General features: G+C 34.6%; 2 protein-coding genes across 2 annotated transcripts in view; both read right to left on the bottom strand.

Annotated features, from left to right (window-relative positions):
• LOC125821735 (MAP3K epsilon protein kinase 1-like) overlaps window positions 1-3,115 on the bottom strand; it is a 602,763-nt gene extending 599,648 nt beyond the window's left edge. The window contains exon 1 of the mRNA XM_049501115.1: window positions 3,098-3,115. The gene's annotated coding sequence lies outside the window, so the exon portion shown is untranslated. The remainder of the gene's footprint in view (window positions 1-3,097) is intronic.
• A 1,166-nt stretch (window positions 3,116-4,281) lies between these two features.
• On the bottom strand, window positions 4,282-6,642 carry LOC125821786 (histone-lysine N-methyltransferase ATXR7-like). Its single transcript, XM_049501154.1, has 3 exons — window positions 6,525-6,642; window positions 4,704-5,050; window positions 4,282-4,620 (listed from the first exon to the last, which is right to left on the bottom strand). The coding sequence occupies exons 2-3, from the start codon at window positions 4,878-4,880 to the stop codon at window positions 4,282-4,284; spliced, it is 516 nt and encodes a 171-aa protein (XP_049357111.1). The 5' UTR covers window positions 4,881-5,050; window positions 6,525-6,642.
• Window positions 6,643-22,450: the final 15,808 nt, after the last annotated feature.

The raw sequence follows: 22,450 nt of genomic DNA on the forward strand, positions 1-22,450 counted from the left end.
CCCAAGCAAGTGAAGATGTAGATTTTGAAGAAATTTGAAACCAAAAATTGTACAACTACAATTATTGAAACAATGAAAGTAAAAATACCTAATACATAAATTCCAAATTCAAATTATAGCAAAAATTTCAGTAGAAACCCAAGCAAGTGAACATAGAGATTTTGAAGAAATTTAAAACCAAAAACTATACAACTACAATTATTGAAACAATGAAAGTAAAAATACCTAATACATAAATTTCAAATTCAAATTATAGCAAAAATTTCAGTAGAAACCCAAGCTAGTGAAGATGGAGATTTTGAAGAAATTTGAAACCAAAAACCGTACAACTATAATTATTGAAACAATGAAAGCATATCTTTGAAATTCTTACAAAAATAACACGGAGAAGAACAACGATGAAATACCATCAAATTTGAAAGCGTTGGGGAGGAGTTACCTTAGAGGGTGTTGGGAGTGTGGGCTTGGGGGTGGGTGATATTTGCGGCATTACGAAAAATGATAAATTATGTGTCCTCATAGGTCTTTACCTAGTGGATCCACCTAAGCTAAGAGTATGATTCTACCTTAGGCAAGTAGGACAACCCCTTTTCGGTGTGGGGTAGACACCGGATTCCATGGTAAGCTCAAATGGTCTATGTCAGTTAAGGCCTATTCCCTAATATGATAGTATGAACAAAAAGATGAGTTATGAACTATAGTTATTCAAGAAGCTTTACTTAGGGTATGTATGATATGTTCCTTGTTGATTTATGAGTTGATTATGATTATGACTTATGCTTTTCCATTATCTTCAAATGATGCTTTAACTTAGCAAATTGCATGCATTCAACTAAAATGTCCATTTTATCATGTCTTCAAGGTTTTTATGCATGGCTATCATATTTAGTGCATTTTTGTACTAACCCATATTTTTCTACATTTTCCCACAAGTGTAGGGTCCGGTGTTTGAGGTGATCTTCATTTGATTCAAGCTTGAAATCAACTATTCTCCTTGCTTGTGGTGAGTCCTCGTGGTTTGATGACGGATGATGTCTTGTAGTTCTTTTTTCATTGTATTAAACTTTCAGATTATGTTGTAAGGGTTGTGACCCTATTTGATTCAAAGATTGTAATAGATGGCTAATTGAGACGAGTCTAGACTTCCGCTTTCCTTTATGAAAACTTTAGACTTGAAAATGCGTTTTACTCTTTATTGTTCTTTACTTATGTTATGATATGCTAGGTAACTTACATGGAGCCTTTCAGGGTTCTATGTGCCTTGTTACGTTTAGGGGGTACCCTTGGGTCGTGACAAAAGAGGCATTTGTTAGTACGTAGGAAAATATGTAAGTATATGTTTATAAGTTGTAAGAAAAATAATTTCTACCAAACTCTTAGATTGTGATAATTTTGAAACAAAATGAACCCCATTTGTTTGTTACTTCTTATAATGTAGCAGCTTATAGCTTGATAGATTCTGGTCATTCCTTGACCATGTTTTTCCAGAATTCTGCCCTAGTGCTGATTTAAGAGAAGTACACTAAACTTATGTTGTTGTGAGACAGAACCTTATATAGGATTCCTACGTATCTAGTCGATAGAATCAGGTTAAAACGTAGTTCAAAGTACATAGAAATGATTTGAACATTTTCTAATAAAAGGGACCGAACCCGGTATGAGTTGCCTACATATCCCTCCAAGGTCAGACCATGTGTAGTTCAGATTCATAAATAGTAAAAAAAAATTATCTTAATGTGGTTGAACCATTTATGTGTGGCCAACGTATCCCACTGAGGGAATCAAGTCAGGCGTAGTTCTGCTATTACAAATAAGGAAATTTAAAAATGTTACATAGTAAAATTGTACACTATGTGGGTTTCATACGTATTCTACCAAAAGAATTAGGTCAAAATGTAGTTGGTAAAATACATGAAAAGTGAAGTTACATTAAGAAAATCTATCCAAAGTCTCCCTTTTGTGTAGAGTCTTGATTTCTCTTGAATGGAAAACTTCATACTCAAATATTGTCATGTTGTCATGTTCATTGATCGATTGTGAGTTATCTTCACATCCTCTGAAAATCTCATTTGACTTTCAAACTTTGTTCATTTGTTTCATTATGTAAAAATCATAATGAAACAATGGTATCGTTGAGTCTCATAGCAGGGCTATTCGGCCTTAATGTGCGTGCAAAAAATAGAAAAGAATAGGAAGTGAAAGTTAGGAAAAATCTAATTCTCAAAGAGTTATTGAAGGTGCAAAACAGAGCAAGTTATACAAAAACTTGATTCCTAAAAAGACTAACTCGTACATAAATAGGGAACTATTCTTGTGTATAAAAATATGTAGATATAGGGAACATTGCATGAATAGAAAAACAACTTCAAAAGAGGGGTTTAAGTAATGCATTTTAACAAACTAGTTTTATACATATGTATACATTAATGAATGCTAAGTGAAATTTAATAAGACATTACTTTGCGTGAAAGTGGAAATCTTCTGTTAATTGAGTTTTTTTTATAATAAACTAAGTAAAAATGTATTCCTAATTGTACTTGAGTTAGCCAAGTATAGGTCGAGATTTCTAGGGAAGGTCTATTAAAAGGGATAAAGAAGTTAGTAAATTAGGAGGGAGTCGTACAAGTCTTAAATATTAGGTAGAAGTGAAAAATAAATAAATAATATTAATTAGATTAAAAAATTCTCCTCCTCCTCCTCCTCCTTCTTCTTCTTCTTCTAAATATTTAAAAAATAGGCGCTCTTTCTCTCAACTCCATCTTCTTCCCATTAATCCTCTTCAACCACAGGTATATTTGTCAATCATTTCTTCTTCCTCTTCTTCTTCTTCTTCCTCTTCTTCTTCTTCTTCCTCTTCTTTTTCCTCCTCTTCCTCTTCCTCCTCATCCTTCCTCTTCTTCTTCTTCTTCCTCTTCTTCTTCCTCTTCCTCTTCTTCGTCGTCTTCGTCGTCTTCTCCTCCTCCTCCTCCTCCTCTTCTTCTTCCTCTTCCTCTTCTTCTTCATCCTCTTCTTCTTTTTCCTCTTCCTCCTCTTCCGCTTCTTCTTCCTCTTCCTCCTCCTCCTCCTCCTCTTCCTCCTCTCCCTCCTCCTCCTCTTTCTCTTCCTCCTCCTCCTCTTCCTCTTCTTGTTCCTCTTCCTCTTCTTGTTCCTCCTCTTTCTCTTCCTCATCTTCCTCCTCTTCCTCCTCCTCTTCCTCTTCTTCTTCCTCCTCTTTTTCCTCTTCTTCTTCTTCTTCCTCCTTTATCTGCAAAAATATGCTTTTATTAAGAAGATCTATCAAGAAAAATTTATGAAAAAAGAATATCAAAATATATATATATGTTTGAGTTTTTTTGTATTGCATTTGTTTTGTTTGATCTTTGAATAAACTAAAAAGAGCATTATTGATAAGTATTAAAATCACTTTGCGTCCATTCTTAAGCTGCGTTTAGTGAACCCAAAGTGATTGTTTAAGTCAACAACTTTCGTAGTTGTCCAGGAAACTATCAAAGTTATTTATTGAAATAATTAAATATGACGTTTGTTAATGTCCAACAACTGTCTATAGTTGTCCGGCGATAGTAGAAGTCCCAACAACTAGTGCAGTTGTTTGATAGTTGTATTCTATTGTTGGTCAATTGAAGAATTATAAAAATTTCTAAAGCTACTAAAATTTTCTTACTATTGATGATAGTTGTGAAACAACGAAATAGGTGTAATAATAAGTATTAAATATTCTTTAGCAATTTCAAAGTTGTTTGATGAATGTCTCACTAGTTGAAATATTGTGTGATGTCTTCAGGTATTGTGTCCATCTATGGAAGATCAAATAACAATAATAGCAATTGATTTACATAGTGAATGGGTAGAGAATCCTACTCGTTATACTTGGCGATCAAAGGGTCAAGAAACGGTACCAATAAAGATATGTGAGAATATTATGTGTAATGAGTTGGTTGAGATAATTATTTCTAGGTTTAAGTTAAATTGTGATAAAGATGATCTCTCTATTACTTACATTGAAAAGCAAAAAGGACCTCCTTCTAGGATAAGGGATGATCGTGACTTACGATTATTTTTTTAAAGATCGAAGTAGACCCATTTTAAGAATATATGTGGTTGAAAGGATAGCAAAAATTAAAATAATGGCTAACAAGTATCTGGGAAACAAGTTATTGATTCATCAAGTTGATGAAGATACCTCCAGTGTCACCGCGGACAATGGAATCGCAATGGTCCATCTTCGAAGCAAAATGTGTTCGTGTTGAGAGTTTGATTAGGACAAAATACCCTGTCAACACGCTATGACATAAATTTGGAGATGAATATTGCTTGAATGTTCCATTCAACCATCAGACAAGGAGGTGACCATCGTTTTCTCTTCCTCCACGCAGATGAATACTCTGAAACATGGTCATAGAAGACAGCATTCCAGATACTTTGCATGCAAGAGTCCAATAATTTCCTGCAAACAACTGTATAAGAATCACAACAGTTCTCAAAGCTCCCAACAGATTTTGAGCTTCCTGAAGACGACTTCAAAGGGATTTCAGCAGCAGGAGATTTCCGGTTAAGAAAATTAGGAGCTTCTGCACCCCTCTCAGGATCAATTAAGGCCTTACTGCCACCAAAACCTGCAGACTGTTCACATAAACGATAAGTAGCATGCAAGATTCGAAATTTCAATTCCCCACACTTCTATTTCATGCTTGAAAGTTATTTACCATTCTGGTACCAGGAGATGACATCTTGACAGACTGATTGGTGACTTTCTTTTGATTAGTGACTTTCTTTTGATTAGTGGCTTTCTTGAGATTTTTCTTTTCAGTGATGCACTCTGAAATTGCATGGCTAACAATCTCATCGAGTAGAGTCCTACGGACTGCTTTCATGATAACCATATGTAGCTGGGAGCATACTTCTTGAGAAATTTCGGAAACAAAATCTTGTAAGGATGCAGTCTCATGCCCATCGGGATTAGACAAAAGAGAGCTCCAGGGGTAGCCGTAGTCCAACTACTAATCAAAGATTTCAAACTAAAGGGTCTATACTTATCAGCAGCATGATGTATCTGCAAAAGTCAACATCAATGAGCAAGCAATAAGCACATACCACTTAGGTGTAGTATCACATAGCATGAAAGAGTTGGACAATCTCCAATAAATGCAAGCAACGAGGGAAAAAAAGGTCAAAATCCTCAAATCAACACAAAACCAGTTAAAAGAAAACTTAATTGGTGCTTAGTTACCATGGCTCTCCTATGGGAACAAAAACTTGAAGATAAGTAAAACTTAAAATAACCTACTAAATGAGGCAAATAGGTATTCATAGAGAAGTAAATGCACCCAAAAAATCAAGTAGAAACGCTAATTAACACTGAGGCAATTAGTTCAGAAACCTAAGTAAAAATTAAAAGCAACTACTTAAAAGAATAGAATTCTCTGGTGATTATCACTATGGTTGCAAATGACCGAACTCTCCAATTTTAAACTCATTAATAATTGGAACCATGAACTGTATTTCCAACGGTCTAGAACCTAAATTAATAGTTAAATTATATGAGGCTTAAACAAAGGGAAGCAAGTTGAAACTCGTGGGATAATTAAAAAAGGGGAATAAAGTTAAACTGATGTGAAGATTGGTGAAGAAAAGAGGAAACTACTTCACAGAATTGCTTAGTTAATTTTGGGTTCAGTTCGGAGAGTGCAGCGTGGAACAATTTATATAAAAGTACAATAGACTAACAGTTTGTAGAGAGACCTTTCCAAGTTTTGACAAGACCATTAACCAAGCGACAAGCACAAAGAATGTAGGAAAATTATGCCAAATTCAAAATGGCAAGTTTGGAGGGTATCGGAAGATGAGTGAGAATATAATCCTACAGATAAAATGGGAAGAGACTACGGGTTAAGGCCAAATTGACACAAGCTGGGCGGAAGAAAAAGACAACAAGAACAATAGATATCCGACGAGCCCATACAGAAACAAGAACAGGATTCTTTTGGAATATGCAAGAAATTATGGTAATAGAACTTTGCACAGCACAAATTCTGAGAATTCACCTTTACAGAAATGAATCCTATTAAGTTCCCACTGTATGTACAACATTATCACAAACAAAAAGGCTCCATTTCCTAGGTTGTTCATAAAAATAATATATTCGGCCACTCCCCACCTCCCCAAGTTTGCTTCTATAGTAAAAAAAAATTATATGCACTCATAAAAATACTTATATTCAGTCAAAAGAGTCCTCTCAGTTTTTATACTTCAACTAAAACCCAGCCATATCTAATTTAAAAAAGTTAAGCGATCAGTGCAGTGTAGCAGCTCAATCGAGGGATTCCACCCATCAAAACCGGGTAAACTGTTTTACATATGTTCAGTTTACATGTAGCCTATAGCTCAGAAGATTCAATTGTACATCCAACATAATAAAACAAACATCTTCCAACAGAAAGGCTGGGATTGTAGGGGAAACAGCTGCACCATGTACTACAGAGCTAAATATAGGACCTAGAAAAAATGCTACGGACACACAAACTCACCATCACTGAATCCACAATGTATCCATAATGACACCATGAATAAAGCTCCATAAGAGAGTGCGGCCCATGTTTCATCCCTTCATGATCTTCAAAGAACCAACATGATTCTTCGTTGACCTATTTCACACACAATATTAAGCAAAGAAAGTCATAAGAAGGGAATCGAAATTGCAGAAAATGTAAGAAGTCTATTTGTCCTCCATCAAAATAATAAACTCACCCACCTAATAGTTCATGTATGAAACTTTAAAAAAATGGATATTTTAGCTGTGTTTTTCACCCTTCACTCTATAAATAATTTGGTCTGTGAACACAAAACTAAAAAATACAATCTTCATTGAAAATAGGCAATACCCAACAGTTAACTCCATTGTAGACACTACATCATCGTGTTTTTCATCCCCAACAGTATCCATTGAAGTTACATCCATTCCCATCAAATCTAAAGACTTTAATCTCTTCCTTGAGTAAAACGGAGGATAATCCGTGTCTGTTTCAACTGGGTTCATAGCAAAACATCGAATACACCATAACTTTCAACAAAAAAATCACCAACCCTGAAAAAAATGCAATCTTTTTTACACAAAACTATCATAAAAATCAATTCTTGAACAACCCCACAATCTAAAATTGAATAATTCCAAACATACATCGCAAATTAGAACAAAAATCGAGATGGGTATGAAGAAAACCAACCTATTATAACTTTTGCTGATATGGGGTTGATGAAAACCGAAAAAATCCTAAGAACGCCACTGCGATAACCCTACAGAGCAAATCTTGGATGTGTAGAACAAGAATTTCTTCTGGGTATTGATAAAATTGCATACAGAAGCAACCCTTTTAGGGAAAAACAGAGATTTTGTGTGAATTTGTCTGTGGAGGATCGGCAAAGAAGCTGTGAGAGAGAAGAGGGCAGAAGGGGGTGAAGAAGTTAAGGTAAGAGTAAAATAAAAAGAAGAAAAGCAAATAAGAGATTTTTAATTTTTTAATAAATAGGGGTACGGAAAGGGGAAATGGATGTGGAAATTATAAGATCGGAAACCGAACATGTCAAGTGAACGGCTTATGGCCGTTTGAACATATATACTATATGAGATTAGATTATATGAATCTGAATTCATGGTTGGACGTGTAAATTAGATTTTTTAAATTATATTTTTTGTTATAATATAAAAACGAAATGGTTTGATGGACCTCTATACTTGTATGCATTTGTATTTCGAATCATTCTACTTGACTTTTTATTATCTGAACTCTTAAACTCAATTAAAGTTAGACTTTTAAACCCCTCAAACCATGTGTGGAACTCACTCTCTCTTACACAAATGGCATGTCATATTCACGTCAAATATATTAACTCCATGTCATAAATATTTTTAAATTATTAACCAAAAATGTTATTCCATAAAGGACAAAAATAATAAATCTTCTATTTACAAAAATAAAATAAAATAGTTATTTCTCTCACCTTCCCCCACCACCCTCAACCCACAACCACCATTAACACCATCTCCATTCACCCTTTTTTTTCTTTTTCATGTCTGGTTTTTGTCTATAGTTATGACCATATTCTTCAAGTTCTTAAAAATTATAATTCAATTTTTTCTGGAAGTTTCTAACATTCATAACTCTGAATCGTAATTTTTTTACCAACGTTTACATCATCCATTAGAACCAACATAAATTTATTTTCTCCATTAATATCAATAAATCACCATAGATCACAATATTTGTACACAATTTTACATAATACATTCATCATATATCACAAAGACATTCAACAATCACTTTTCATCCTTCAAGATTATTGAATTTTTGTCACCTTATGAGCTGTAAATAACCCAGAAAAATAGAAGGAAAAACAGATCTACCATAACAACACATTTTTGTTTCTCTAGAAAAAATAAAATATGAAAAAAAGAAAGAAAAGAGAAATTGGAGATGTGGGAAGAGGATAAAAAAGAAGGAAATTGGGGTTGAATGGGGAAGAAGGTAATGATAATTAGAGAGAGAAAGAGAAATGGGGTGGGCTAGGAGGAAAAGAAGAAAGAAGTGATTTTTTATTATTATTATTATTATTTTTGGTCTTTTTTTAAAAAAAAATTCAGTCCAAAATTTGGAGTTCACGCTCCTTCTACGCGTGAAATCACGTGTTGGTGTCAACTCAATAAATAAACGGCCATGTAAACTTGGTCACTGGTTAGAAGGGCTTAAATTATCGAATTTCATTGAGTTTAAGAATTCAGTTGATAAAGAGTCAAGTAGAAGGGTTCAAAATACAAACTTATATAAGTACAAAGGTCCATCAGACTATTTCGCCTAATATGAAAGTCTCATAAGTTGTGGAAATTATCAAAAAAATATTAATTTTTATATAATATGACTAAATGAGTGAATTGTACTTCATAAACAGGATATCGAAATATCGTAAAACGTTGTTACTAATAAATCACATATTTTCATATTTTTTATAAGTAAATATTTACAATCACAAACTTTTAAATACACATAATTTTATAAAGATTTACTAGTCATCATTAATAGTAACTTGTTATTCTTTAATATGATTATTTCATATGGTATGATCAATTTCTTCACGTTGAGTATGAGTTTCTTTTTTGTAAAATTTAAAATAATTGACCTTTTTGGCAAACTATAAATTTATAAATCAAGTTTTTTGCATTTTATCTTTTTCTGAAATCATGATTTGGTGAGATTGAAATGCTAATTATGATTTCAGATAATATGTTCAAATATTGATTTAAATCATTACTTCATATTGTATGTTCAAAAGCAAGTTTAGATTACTTACAAATAAGCATTGATTGATTAGTATTTCTTGTATTTCATAATACTTAATTGTCTCGCATTGATATGTCATATTCTGATTATGCCCAAGTTATCTCTATATTTACTAAAGATCACCTATGTTTTGATAATATCATTTTTCAATGTGAATATAATGAAGAAATTAGGACCAATAAATATTTGTCACGTGTTTAGAGAGGAGAATAAAATAACAAAGTTGGTGGCAAAGTAAGGTGCTCACCACCCCCCCCCCCCTTCCTGCCCTCTCACTTTTTGATAACATAAGAGTGTAAGACTGTTAAAAGTTTCACTTGTGTATGTGCTAGATGCAATGAAAGCAATATGATAGGAACTACTTTTATTAGGAAAATTTCTATGTGTATCATGAACAACAATGACGAATATATGGCCATAAACATTGTACCGGAACAAAGTCAGAACCTAACTTCTGCACCAATTTAACTCTATATATAAAATATCTCACTTACCAAAACATATATATGCATAAGCATAAATGAGAAGTGAATACTGTTTACTCTATTTGAAAATCTCAAAGTAAGAGTTGGAGTAGAAATTGTTTGATGGTACTTTTTATAATATAATATTTAAAATTTAAATGTATTTTCGTAATTACCATTTATGCGCTCAATTTCTAAAAACTTGCAAAATCATCAATCTTGACTAATTTAATTTGAAATACACAATCAAGTCTACTATAAAAGAGTAACATCTCAAAATAGATAGCCACATAATGTTAGTATCATATTCATGTACGAGCTAGCTACTACATATTATTACCATTTATTTTCTACTATTGAAAATTTTAAAAGTCAAAGTTAAAGATGAATTTGTGTAATTATTTTTTTGCAAAGAATATTTAGCTGTTTGAATATAGTTTTCATAAAAAAAACATGAAATATAACTAATAAAAGGGGGTAAATTTTGTAAAAAGAAAAATATAGGAAAAACAAATTTTTGAGTGTTCTCCAAAATTTAAATACAATCGTTATATCTGATTGTTTATGATCAAATATTAATTTTCAAATAAAATTAAAAAATCATTAATAAATAAATAATTCTCATGAATAAACTGGTTCCAATTAACTTCCAAAAGTATATGGATAATTATATTCGTCAAAATCTGCTTTGCCCATGGGGCAGGCCAATTCAACCAGTTATTGAGGTATGGTTGAGATATGATTTTTTTCAAATCCATTTAAAATTAGGGCTTATCAGCCCGACCCATATAAGCACTTGGCTCTTGAGACTTGATTGGGGTCGGTCCATGGGGCAAAACTATTTATTTAAGAGTAACTTACAACAATCTCACTAGTATATGGGCTAATTAGTTAAATGCATGCTATGTTGTAATATTACGAATCTTACCAAATTTTGGTACGTCCAGATACATGTATCTCAGGATACATGGACTCAAAATTAGGTTAATTTATTCTAGATACACCTTATTCAAGTGGATTCATATGTATATATGATACATAGACAAATCTCTCACCCTCTCCCTCGCTCGCCACTCTCTTATCTCGATCGTGTATCTCGGATACATCACACCAGATACATGTATCTCGGATACATCACACCAGATACATGTATCTCGGATACATCACACCAGATCATGTATCTCGAATACATCACACCAGATACATGTATCTCACATATTTAGTATCCTAGATACATGCTAATCACACTATATTTTTTACTATTGTTATTAAAACAACATCATTGTTTGCCATATTTGGTTTGAAAATCTTCTCATTTTCTTGATGTTATAGAATTTTAAGTTTGAAAGGAAAAAAATGAAAAAAAGGGTTAGCCAGCCCCAGCCCTCAGTCCTTCTAGGGTTGGGTTGGATTGAGCATTTCCAAGCCTTCCAAATGAAGGATCGACCCGCCCTAGCTTATCAAATTCCTTGACCCACGAGGCTTGGGCTGAGCCGACCATTTTTGACAACTCTAGGGAGAATCGAGTGGTGCAAAAAGGATAAAATTCATAATTATGTTATTCCGCATTTGAAAATGAGTATTATTAATTAGTTTTAAAATTATTTAATTTCACTATTTGTACGAAATAATGGAATTAATTGTTCCGTCTAAAAATTGAGATAACTTATAGTCTAAATTTTTTCAATACATGAAATATCTTTATGTATATTATTGTAAGTGTCTAAAGTTTCAATCCTGAAATACAACAAACAGGAAAGAAAAATAGCAAGCAAACAACAATATTTGTATTTGAATTTATGTGAAGGTTACAATATTTATAAAATCTTTAAGAAAATATATGTAATCCCCTGATTCTTCTCTTCAATGATGTTCTTGATTTGATGGAATATTTGCAGCTCAACTTTTGGAGCAAAGACTTCTTTGTACTTGTGGCTCAACACTTGGAGCAAAGACTTCTTTGTATGCCGAAGACTTGCAGATCACCACTGAAGAGCAAGGATTCTTTATGTATTTTTGTGTCTTCTTCATTTTTTTTCCTGCTCCCTTTTGCTCTTATGAAGACCTCTTTATATATGTTTGAACTAGGGTTTTAGGGGTATTTTTGTCCAAGCAATTTTGGTCATTGGGGCTTGAAGAACATGAGTTGGGCTCGTCTTGTCAACTTTATGGACTGACCCAAATGTAATTTGGACTTTATTTAAGTCATATATTTTGACTTAAATATTAATCCGACTTTATTAACCAGTAATTTGACTTGGTCAATATATCATGAATTTATGATTAATCCAAAATTTAATATGGATTTATCAATAAAATTTCATTGTCTACAAATTCCCCCTGCTTCGAGGCTTGTTGTGATGTCCAACTTGTTCAACCTTTAAAGACAAGGCTTGAAGCATTCGTGAAATATATTTTTTTTATGGAGTCTTTCAAAACTTTCCATACTTGATTCCAATGGAAATTTTCCATAACTTGATTCCTATAGAAACTTACCATAATTTGGTTCATAGGAAAATTTACCATAATTTTGTTTTAAATATGGTTTTTTCATAATTTCTAGGAACACAATTTATGTACTATTGATTTCTATAAATACACATGCTCTTACAATGATTGATTGTCAACTTGAGGCATACAAAACTCAATTTTCGTCACTTTTTTTTCCAGCACAGCACACCTGCAGTAGAAAGTTCATAAATTATTGTAGAAACATCGAAACCATGATCCGTTTGATGTTCCAGAAACTAGGCTCAAAGTATTACGACATATCCAAAATTCAAAATCAAAAACCTTCTGAATTGGCGGAAATTGATTTTTTGAGTTTGCTATCAAATCTGTCTTCTTCTTTTTTTATAACTCTATGCAGTCCCACCAAAACGTCTCTATCTTGGTGTAGGAGATTTCGAATGATGAGCGACTTGTTTCTATAGAAACTAGACATCAAAGTCTACAAAATATCCAAAAATCTAGGTAAAAATATTCATGAATTGACGAGAATTAATTTTTGAAGTTGGTCTTCAATTCAGTCATTATTGTTTTGTAGATTGTGGAGTCTCAGCAAAACGTTTGCATCTTGGTGTAGGAGAGATCGAATGGAGAGCGACTTGATTTGATAGAAAATAGACTATTAAGTCTACAACCTATCCAAAAATAAAAGTCAAAGTTCTTATGAATTCACCAAAATCGATATTTTTAAAGTTAGCGATCCGATTGACTTTGGACAACATCCATGAGTTCACTTCTCTGCATCTTCGCCAAAGAGCCGCATATTGATTTCCGTATTGATTGAGAATTTTGTCATCATATACATGGGGAGACAACATAACACTCTTAAGTCAATAGGACTATATTCATCATGACTAGTGCGAGAGCATATGCCATAATTTTCACCATGCCGATTCGAAGCTTCGTGCAATTGGCACCGTGAGACACATCACTTTTCCTTCATTTTTTTGCAAGTTTACGAAGGAATGCAAAAAGTCTCAATATTAGACCAAAAATATATGAGGTGTAATCCATAATTGGCAAGGAATCATTTGGTGCAAAAAAAATTTTTTTAGCGATTGTGGCTTTGGTTGAGATAAACCACACTTCATGCAGTTTCTTTTGTAGAGACTTTGATGACAAACTACACTTGGTGTATTTTTTTTTTCAATTGCGGATTTGATAACAAACTATACTTAGTGCATCTTCTTCTACAATTGTATCTTTGATGGCGAACCACACATGAGACATCTTCTTTTGCAGTTGCGACTTTGATGGCGAACCACACATGAGACATCTTCTTTTGCAGTTGCGACTTTGACGACGAACCACATTTAGTGCATCTTTTTTTGTAGTTGCGACTTTGATGAAGAACCACACATAATGCATCTTATTTTGTAGTTGTGACTTTGATGACGAACCACACTGGGTGCATCTTTTTTTCAGTGATTGCGGCTTTAGCGACGAACCATACTTAGTGCATCTTCTCCTACAATCGCGACTTTGATAATAAACCACACATGAAGCATCTTCTTTTTTCAGTTACGGCTTTGACAATGAACCACATTTAGTGCATCTTCTTTTGCAGATACGACTTTGATGATGAACCGCATTTAGTGCATCTTCTTCTGTAGTTGTGACTTTGATGATGAACCAGACATGATGCATCTTCTTTTGTAGTTGTGACTTTGGTGATGAACCAAACATGATGCATCTTCTTCTGTAGTTTAAGTTTGGCAACGAATCACACTTATGCCTCTCCCTCTGTAATTTTGGTTTTGGTGAGAAAGAGATTTTGTTGTAGTTTGTCCTAGTTTTGAAGAGAAACTACCTATCACATGATCAACTCCTTAAATCAAACTTCAAAATATGCCCTCATGTCAAAGATAGAGGCTCACTCAAACTACATCAAGCCATAAAAATATTTGAAGGGATGATGCTTGATGAAGAGATGATGCAAAGTTAATAGAGACATCCAAGACGAGTTGACAAATCACTTCTTGAAGTTTGATGATCTTTTCTACTCAAACTTTTTGTACAGGACGATACGTTGGTTTTTTACCCCTTTCTTATGATTGTTAGTGTGTAAAAACTCTTGCAATTTTGAAGCAATAAAATATATTTATTTTACACTTCAATGCAAATCATGTGATTTTTTATTTTTTTTTCTAAGTCACCTATTTCAAGGTTTTCAACCTATTGATTTTTTGGACCATATAGATTTAAACTCATGAGAGTCAAAAGTAACAACTTGAAGATTTAACTCATTTTCATGGAGATTTTGATAATTGAGGACTTGGCTCGCAATTGAGAAGCATCATAATTTGAAAACATAGCTCAAATTTGAAGAGTTTAGAAACTTGAGACTTGGCTCAAATTTGATGAGTTTCATGACATGCATTTTAGACTCGTGCACCGAGAAGCATTTTGATTTGAAGATTTTGATAGAATTTGATGAGATTTGAAACTCGAAGATTCAACAAAATTTGATGAACTTTATGACATGCATTTTAGGCTCGTGCGTCAGGGAGCATTTTGATTTAAAGATTTTGCTCTAATTTGATGAGCTTTGAAACTTGAAGATTCAACAGAATTTGATGAACTTTATGACATCCATTTTATGCTCGTGCGTCGAGGAGCATTTTGACTTGAAGATTTTGCTTGAATTTGATGAGCTTTGAGACTTAAAGATTTTGCTCCAATTTGAGAAATTTTTTGACTTGAAAACTTAGCTCGAATTTGATGTGTTTCATGACACATATATCTTTTGACTTGTGCGTCAATGAACATTTTGATTTGAAGATTTTTCTTGAATTTGATGAGCTTTGGAACTTGAAGATTTTGCTCAAATTTGATAAGCCTCGTGACTTGAAGACTTAGTTTGAACTCAACGAGCTCCACGACATGAAGATTTAGCTCGAATTTGATGAGCTAGGAGTATTTTGATTTGAAGACTTAACTCGAATTTGAGGAGCTTGAAAGTTTAGCTTGAATTTGATGAGTTTCATGACATGTATTTTAGGCTCGTGTGTCGATGAGCATTATGATTTGCAGTCTAGGCTCGTATATCAAGGAGCATGTCAACTTACACAGAATCTTCAATTTCAGTTTCGGATGAAAACTTGTCCTCATCCTCAATGTCGATTATATTTTCTTTGTAAGTTTCGAAGTTAGACAACTCCTGATCTCCATTTAATGTCACACTTAGTTCCATATCATGAGCACGCGTTGCTAGTTCTTCAAACGTTAGGCTTTATGCCTTGCATTATGTAACGAAGATCCCAATGCATACCTTGGATGCATATTTCGATCCCAAAATTTCACTAAGACGATCTTTGCAGTTAAGATTCAAGCTCCTCCAACGATTTATCAAGTCAATGACTTGTTCATCATTTCTTTGATGGGCGTTTGCATCTCTATCATGCTCACAACACGCTTTGTGCTATGAAAACGCTTAAGAAATTATTGCTCCATCTGCTCCCAACTATCGATGGAACTAGACTCAAGATATATGTACCACTCGAAAGCAATTCTTGTGAGAAATCTAACAAATTGCTTAACAAGATAATCACCATATGTTCCAGCATTATTGCAAGTTTCCACAAAGTGTGCCACATATTGTTTCAGATTTCATTTGTTGTCGAATTGCTGCAACTTAGGAGGATGATAATCAACATATATTTTTAGGTTATCAATTCTTTGAGAATACGACTTTACATATGTGAGAGAAGACTTGGACGTGGACTCAGATTTATCTTTGATAACCTCTTTGATGAAGTCCTTCAATTTGTCAACAGGAATCAGATCTTCGACAGACACTTGAAACTCTTTGATGATTATTTCTTGTTTTGTGAAGGACTTTTTTTTTTTCAGTTTCATGAAGATCTGTACATAATTGGGTGGATTATCTTTTCTCCATATTCTCCATCTGTAACACTCCGGAAAATGGTAGGTTAAACTAGAGATTAAACGTGGGGGTGAACGTCTTGGATGAGGGTTTTAAAAGTCAAGGCATACGGGCAAGTGCCAAACAAAAGGGGCAAGCCAAGGCTGCCCCAAAAGTTGAGCTACTCCCTCAAATTTCACGGCTATCACCACAGTTTGTGGTCACCACCATGGCTCGTGAGAGGCTTCGTGAAGTTGCCTTGGCCAAAAGGGAAAAGTCCCCAAATGACCAAGCCATTGCCTCAAACTTCACGGAAGGGACCACGGCTCGTGGAGCCCTTCGTGAAGGAGACTTTCGCATGGTGGCTTGGGGGCATGAGGTAGCCTAGCTACTGCCTCACCCTTCACGAGAGGGACCACAGATCGTGGTCTACTTCACGACTCGTGAAGTGGCTCGTGGCAATGCCTTAGGCGATGGAGCCTTATGCTCTAAAAGAGAGGACACTGCCTCACCTTCACGACCCGTGGTCCTCACCACGGCTCGTGAAGGTGCTCGTGACACCTGGGCGTGGTCTGTTAAATGAAGGTTAGTTGGGTTATTTCCTTTTTAGTCCAATTAAAGTGGGGTTATTTTGGGGATTCTTAGGGGTAAAATATATATAGTTTTAAGTAAAAAATACTTCATTCCAACTCATTATACTCAAACCCACAAATAATTCCCTAAATCCTCTCCATCACAATATTTCTCTCACTAGAAATCCTCCATTGACACCAAGAACTTGAAGGCTAGGGTTCAAGAATAAATCTTCTCAACTCCAATTCGTGGTCAAACCTTTAAACAAGGTATGGGAGCCTTGATTTATGGAACACTTTCTCCATGAAGCCCGTCAACTCTTTAATTTCGAAATTGGTAGATTCTTCAAAAAACTAGGGTTTTCATTCTAGCCATGGGTTCTTCCTAAAAACGATTTCAATGGGTCAATTGTCTTATATTATGGTTGAATTGTTGTTTAAAGGTGATTTTTATAGTAAAACTCCCCATGAACCCGTGAACTCCCCCATGACCCCAATTTCATGAATTGTGATGGGTGTATTGATGCAAGATGAATATTATGAATTGTCTCTATGATATTTTAGTTATTGATTATTGTTTTAATTCATGCCTAGTCTAGTATTTCTAGGTTTAAATGTGAGACATGATTCATGACCCTTGAGAGGGTAAATTGTTAGGGTTGGTACACGTTGATGAATGTTGTGTATGGACTCATGATTCACTTAGAAAGAGAAGATCCTATGACTATTGTGTAAATTGAGGTATTGTTGAAAGACCATTATTCCCTTACCCTTACACTTGATTATGTATGAATTTTTTAGGATGATGATAATGTTGTTGTGTTGATTGAAAGGTTATTCTCATGAAACACTATGAACGTATTGTGAAAGGTTTACTCACGTATTGATGATTCTAAGGTTGAAAGTCCATTCTCACCTAATTGAATCTATGAGCTATTTGATGAGTTGTGTTGAGTAAGGGTAATATGTCTCTTCACATGTAAATGCAATTCAAAGACTAATTATGAATAATTTGGGAAATAATGCTTAGTACCGAGTGGATATGGAAAATGAGGTAGAGGCTCTCCCATCACTACAATAGGTCGGGTCTCTAAAGTTAACCTCATGAGATGGAAACTCTCCCGTCACTAAAATAGGTCGGGTTTCTAGAAGCAATCTCCCTATCCCGTAACTATGTGCCCACATAGGACTTAGTTAGTGGATCCACCTAAAAGCTATACATTTAGTTCTACCTTAGGCAAGTAGGACACCTTCTTTCGGTGTGGGGTTACACAACACCGGATTCCATGTAGCTCACATGGTCTATGTCGGTTATGGCTATCTTCCCTAAATGATAAGATTAATAATGTGACCCAAACTATGTCTATGACTTCTTAATGGGGTTTACTTAATAGAAGTGGGGGTATGGGACTCTACTTTTATATTGCACAAGTAGACCTTGAAAGAGGTCATAAGGTGGTTCCTTATATTATGATAGTATATAAATGTATGCACATGTATTGAATAGATTGTTGCTATGAATGACTTTCCTTATGTTCAATTAATGTTTATGACTACTTCCATGTCTATGACTATTGATTATAATGAGGTTTAAAGATGATGTGGAAGACTAAGGTGACCTCAAAAGGGTACTTAGTGTGGTTGGTATTATGGGATGTCAACCATACCTTGCACAAGTATACCTTAAGGTCAATAAGGTGAAGGTTCCATTATGTATGAGGTTTTATATGATGAACATGTTATGCCTTGTAATTTTACATTGAAAGTGCATATTGGTTCTCAAACTTGATAAATGCATGTCTTTCAACTAAATTGTCCTTTTTTTTTATCATATTTCAAGGATTTTTATGCATGCTTTCATACTTAGTACATATTTGTGCTAACCCCTATTTCTTCTACCCTTTTTATAAGTGTAGGTTCCGGCTAGGTGAAGTGTGCTACCTTCCTTTGACTAGAGCTTGGATTGCTATCTCCAAGACTTGTGGTGAGTCCTCATGGTTCGAGGACAAGAGCCATTCACTTCTAGTGTTTTTTTCTTATTGCTTTACTTTTGAGACTTTTCGATTGTAAAGGGCTGTGACCTTATTGACATTCTATTGTAGTAGATGGTTATGAGACATTGTCTAGTTTCTTCGATTTATGCAAAAGACTTCGATTGTTAAAAAGTTTTAAATTCTGCGTCATTTTCAATTACTTATGTTTTATGTATGCTAAAGGCTTGTATGAGACCCCTTCGGGGTCAAGTACGCCGTGTCACTTCCGGGGTGTAGACTCGGGTCATGACACCATCATGTTTGTCAACTTCATAATTTAGACGTCTTGAACTTTGATATACTTTGATATACTTTGATAGGACTTCAACTGCTTTCATCACATTTGCATGTTATTCTTCTATTGTGGAAGTTTCGACCACCATCGTGTGCATTATCATCGTAGTTGATGGAGAATAACATTGATTTTCCCAAACATGAGATGCAAACATGTTGTGTGGGGTAGATCTTGTGCTTAAGACATCATTGTCGGCTGAAGCGAAGGGCTTTTTGGATGTAGATAGGCTCAATTGGGCAAAAACTCTCTTGACCATTTCAGCGATGTCTTCTTTTGCGGCTTTTGCAGGAGACTTTACACTTTTTGGAGATGAATCAAAGACGATAGCAAATTTGTACGACACTTGGGAGGCTTGTTGTCCTAGAAATTTGGCTTGGTTCCTTGTGACAGTTGTCATGCTTCCCGCAGTAACATCAAAGATGTTTTACACATTAATGCATAATTTAGATCCATCAATTTTTGCAGATGCAGATGCAGATCCAGATGTGAATACAGATGCAGATATGGATGCAGATCCAGATTTGAATGCAGATGCAGATTTTGAGTTGATCTTCTTGAAAGTCATCTCAGTGTTTTTGAACTTTGATTATTATTTTTGAAGAGAAGAGATGAGAGGTAAAGATTGTCCCACTGGGCGTGCCAATTTGTAAGCGTCTAAAGTTTCAATCCTGAAATACAACAAACAGGAAAGGAAAATAGCAAGCAAACAACAATATGTGTATTTGAATTTATGTGAAGGTTACAATCTTTATAAAATCTTTAAGAAAAGATAAGCAATCTCCTGATTCTTCTCTTCAATGATGTTCTTGATTTGATGGAATACTTGCAGCTCAACTTTTGGAGTGAAGACTTTTTTGTACTTGCGGCTCAACATTTGGAGCGAAGACTTCTTTGTATGCCAAAGACTTGCAGATCACCACGAAGAGCAAGGATTCTCTATGTATTTCTATGTGTCTTCTTCTTTTTCTTCCTTCTCCCTTTTGGTCATATGAAGACCTCTTTATATAGGCTTGAACTAGGGTTTTAGGGGTATTTTTGTCCAAGCAATTTTGGTCCTTGGGCTTGAAGAACATGAGTTGGGCTCGCCTTATCAACTTAATGGATTGACCCAAATATAATTTGGACTTTGTTTAAGTCATATATTTTGACCTAAATATTAATCCGACTTTATTAACCAGTAATTTGACTTGGTCAATATATCATGAATTTATGATTAATCCAAAATTTAATATGGATTTATCAATAAAATTTCACTGTCTACAAATATATCACATTCCAAAAAAATTTATGTTACTTTTTACTACATTGGAAGGTTATTTTATAATAACCCATAAATATTTTGGATATTTTACCTCAAAGATTATGAAAATGTTCCTTCATTAATTATTTACTGCAATCAATTTCACCAAATAACCCCCTTCATTGATATTTGGGAGCAAACCCACAAATTAATTGAAAAAAAACCAAGATATGGAAAAAATATGGGAAATTATTATGGGTATTGATTACTTATACAGTGCAAATCTTGAATTTTTTTTAGAAAAATAAAGTAGGACAGGGAATTTGTATCACTCGAGAAAACTAATAAACTAAGCTAGAGTCTAGGGGGTAAACTAGTAGCCTAGTTAAGGTCCTACGTTGAGGTTAGAGTCGTAAAATAACCTCTGATACTTGGTAGAAATGTTTTTGGGTGTAGACGTCAAGGTACAATCCCCCAAGGATCAACCAAGGGTCTTTGAGGGGGACCTTGAGGCAACCCCTAACAGCTGACAAAAACAGCTTGGACCACGAATAGGAACCCACAAACCGTGGGTGGATCCACACCGCATAGGTGGGGTCGTGGGTCAAGGGTTGGCCTCCCATGGTCCTCCAAAATCTTTTTACCATCCACAAATTTCCAAAACGGCTCGTGGACCCACCCACGGTCTATGGATGGGGGGGGGGGGGGGGTTCGTGAGTCACAATAGATCTTGGTCTTTAGTTTTTAAATTAGGGATTAAGGGAGGGGCTTAGGGTTAATTAGATAACTAAGTAGGGTCGTTTAATATTAATTAAGAAACCTATAAATACATAATAAGACCCCTAAACTAATCAAACTAACTCATTGTCACAAGACCCAAATCAAATTCCCAAATACTCTTCCCTCGAATATTTCTCTAACTAGAAACCTTCACTAAGAAGAAGAAGAACTTGAAGACTAGGGCTCAAGAACTCGTCTTTCCTCTCCAAATTCGTGAAGGATGTCCAATCAAGGTATGGTAGTCTTGATTCATGGATAGTTTCCTTCCATGAAGCTCTTCAAAACTCTATTTCTCAAAGTTGAAATTCTCCAAAACATAGGGTTTTCAATCTATGTCATGGATTCACTTTCAAAACAATTCAATGTGTTTATTGTCTTATATTATGATCAATTTGATGGATTACTATTGTTTTCCTAAGGAATTATCTAAGAATCCATGAATTTCTATGTTTTCCTAAATTGGATCTTCAAGTATGAATATAAGTCATTGTTAGTAGATTGTATTCGAATTATGAATGTGATGAATTGATTACTTGAACTAGATCATTATACATGTTCAATGAAGTAATTCTAGGAATTTTGATGAATCATGATCCATGGACCTTGTAGGGAAATTTATTGGAAGTTTACATGTTGATGAGAATTATGTTTAAGCTTGTGATTCACTTAGAAAGTGAAGACTCTATGACTAATGGTGTACTTGTGGTATTGATTGTAAAGACACTCCCCCCTATACCCTTCCACATGATTATGCATGAAGTATGTCTATTTATGATGAGCTTGTTGTGTTGATTGAAAGGTTATTCTCATGAAACACTATGAACATGACGTGAAAGATTTACTCACATATTTATGATTCTAAGGTTCAAAGGCTATTCTCACCTATTGAATCTATGAGCTATTATGATACCACGTTGGTTTGAGTTGCTAGGGCATTCTACCATGAACATGAACTCAAGCAAATACTTAATATGAACTTTATGCTTAGCACCGAGTGGATTTGAATATGAGGTGAAAGCTTATACGTCAGTTAGTCCGGCTTTCCACATGGGTTTCTTATACGTCAGTTAGTTCGGGTTCCCAACATGATTACCTCATGAGATGGAAACCTTCTACGTCAGAAGTTCGGGTTTCTAGAAGCAATCTCTATATCCCTTAACTATTTGCCTACATAGGTCTTTAGCTAGTGGATCCACCTAACAGCTAAAACATGTAGTTCTACCTTAGGCAAGTAGGACACCTCTTACGATGTGGGGGCAAGACACTGGATTCCATGTAGCTCACATGGTCTATGTCAGTTAAGGCTATATTTCCCAACATGACAAGAATATGAACTATGACAAGAACATGAATATTAACTATGA

The sequence above is a fragment of the Solanum verrucosum genome, unplaced genomic scaffold, assembly GCF_900185275.1.
Source record: "Solanum verrucosum unplaced genomic scaffold, falcon-dt-bn FXZP01000210.1, whole genome shotgun sequence".
NCBI lineage: Eukaryota > Viridiplantae > Streptophyta > Magnoliopsida > Solanales > Solanaceae > Solanum > Solanum verrucosum.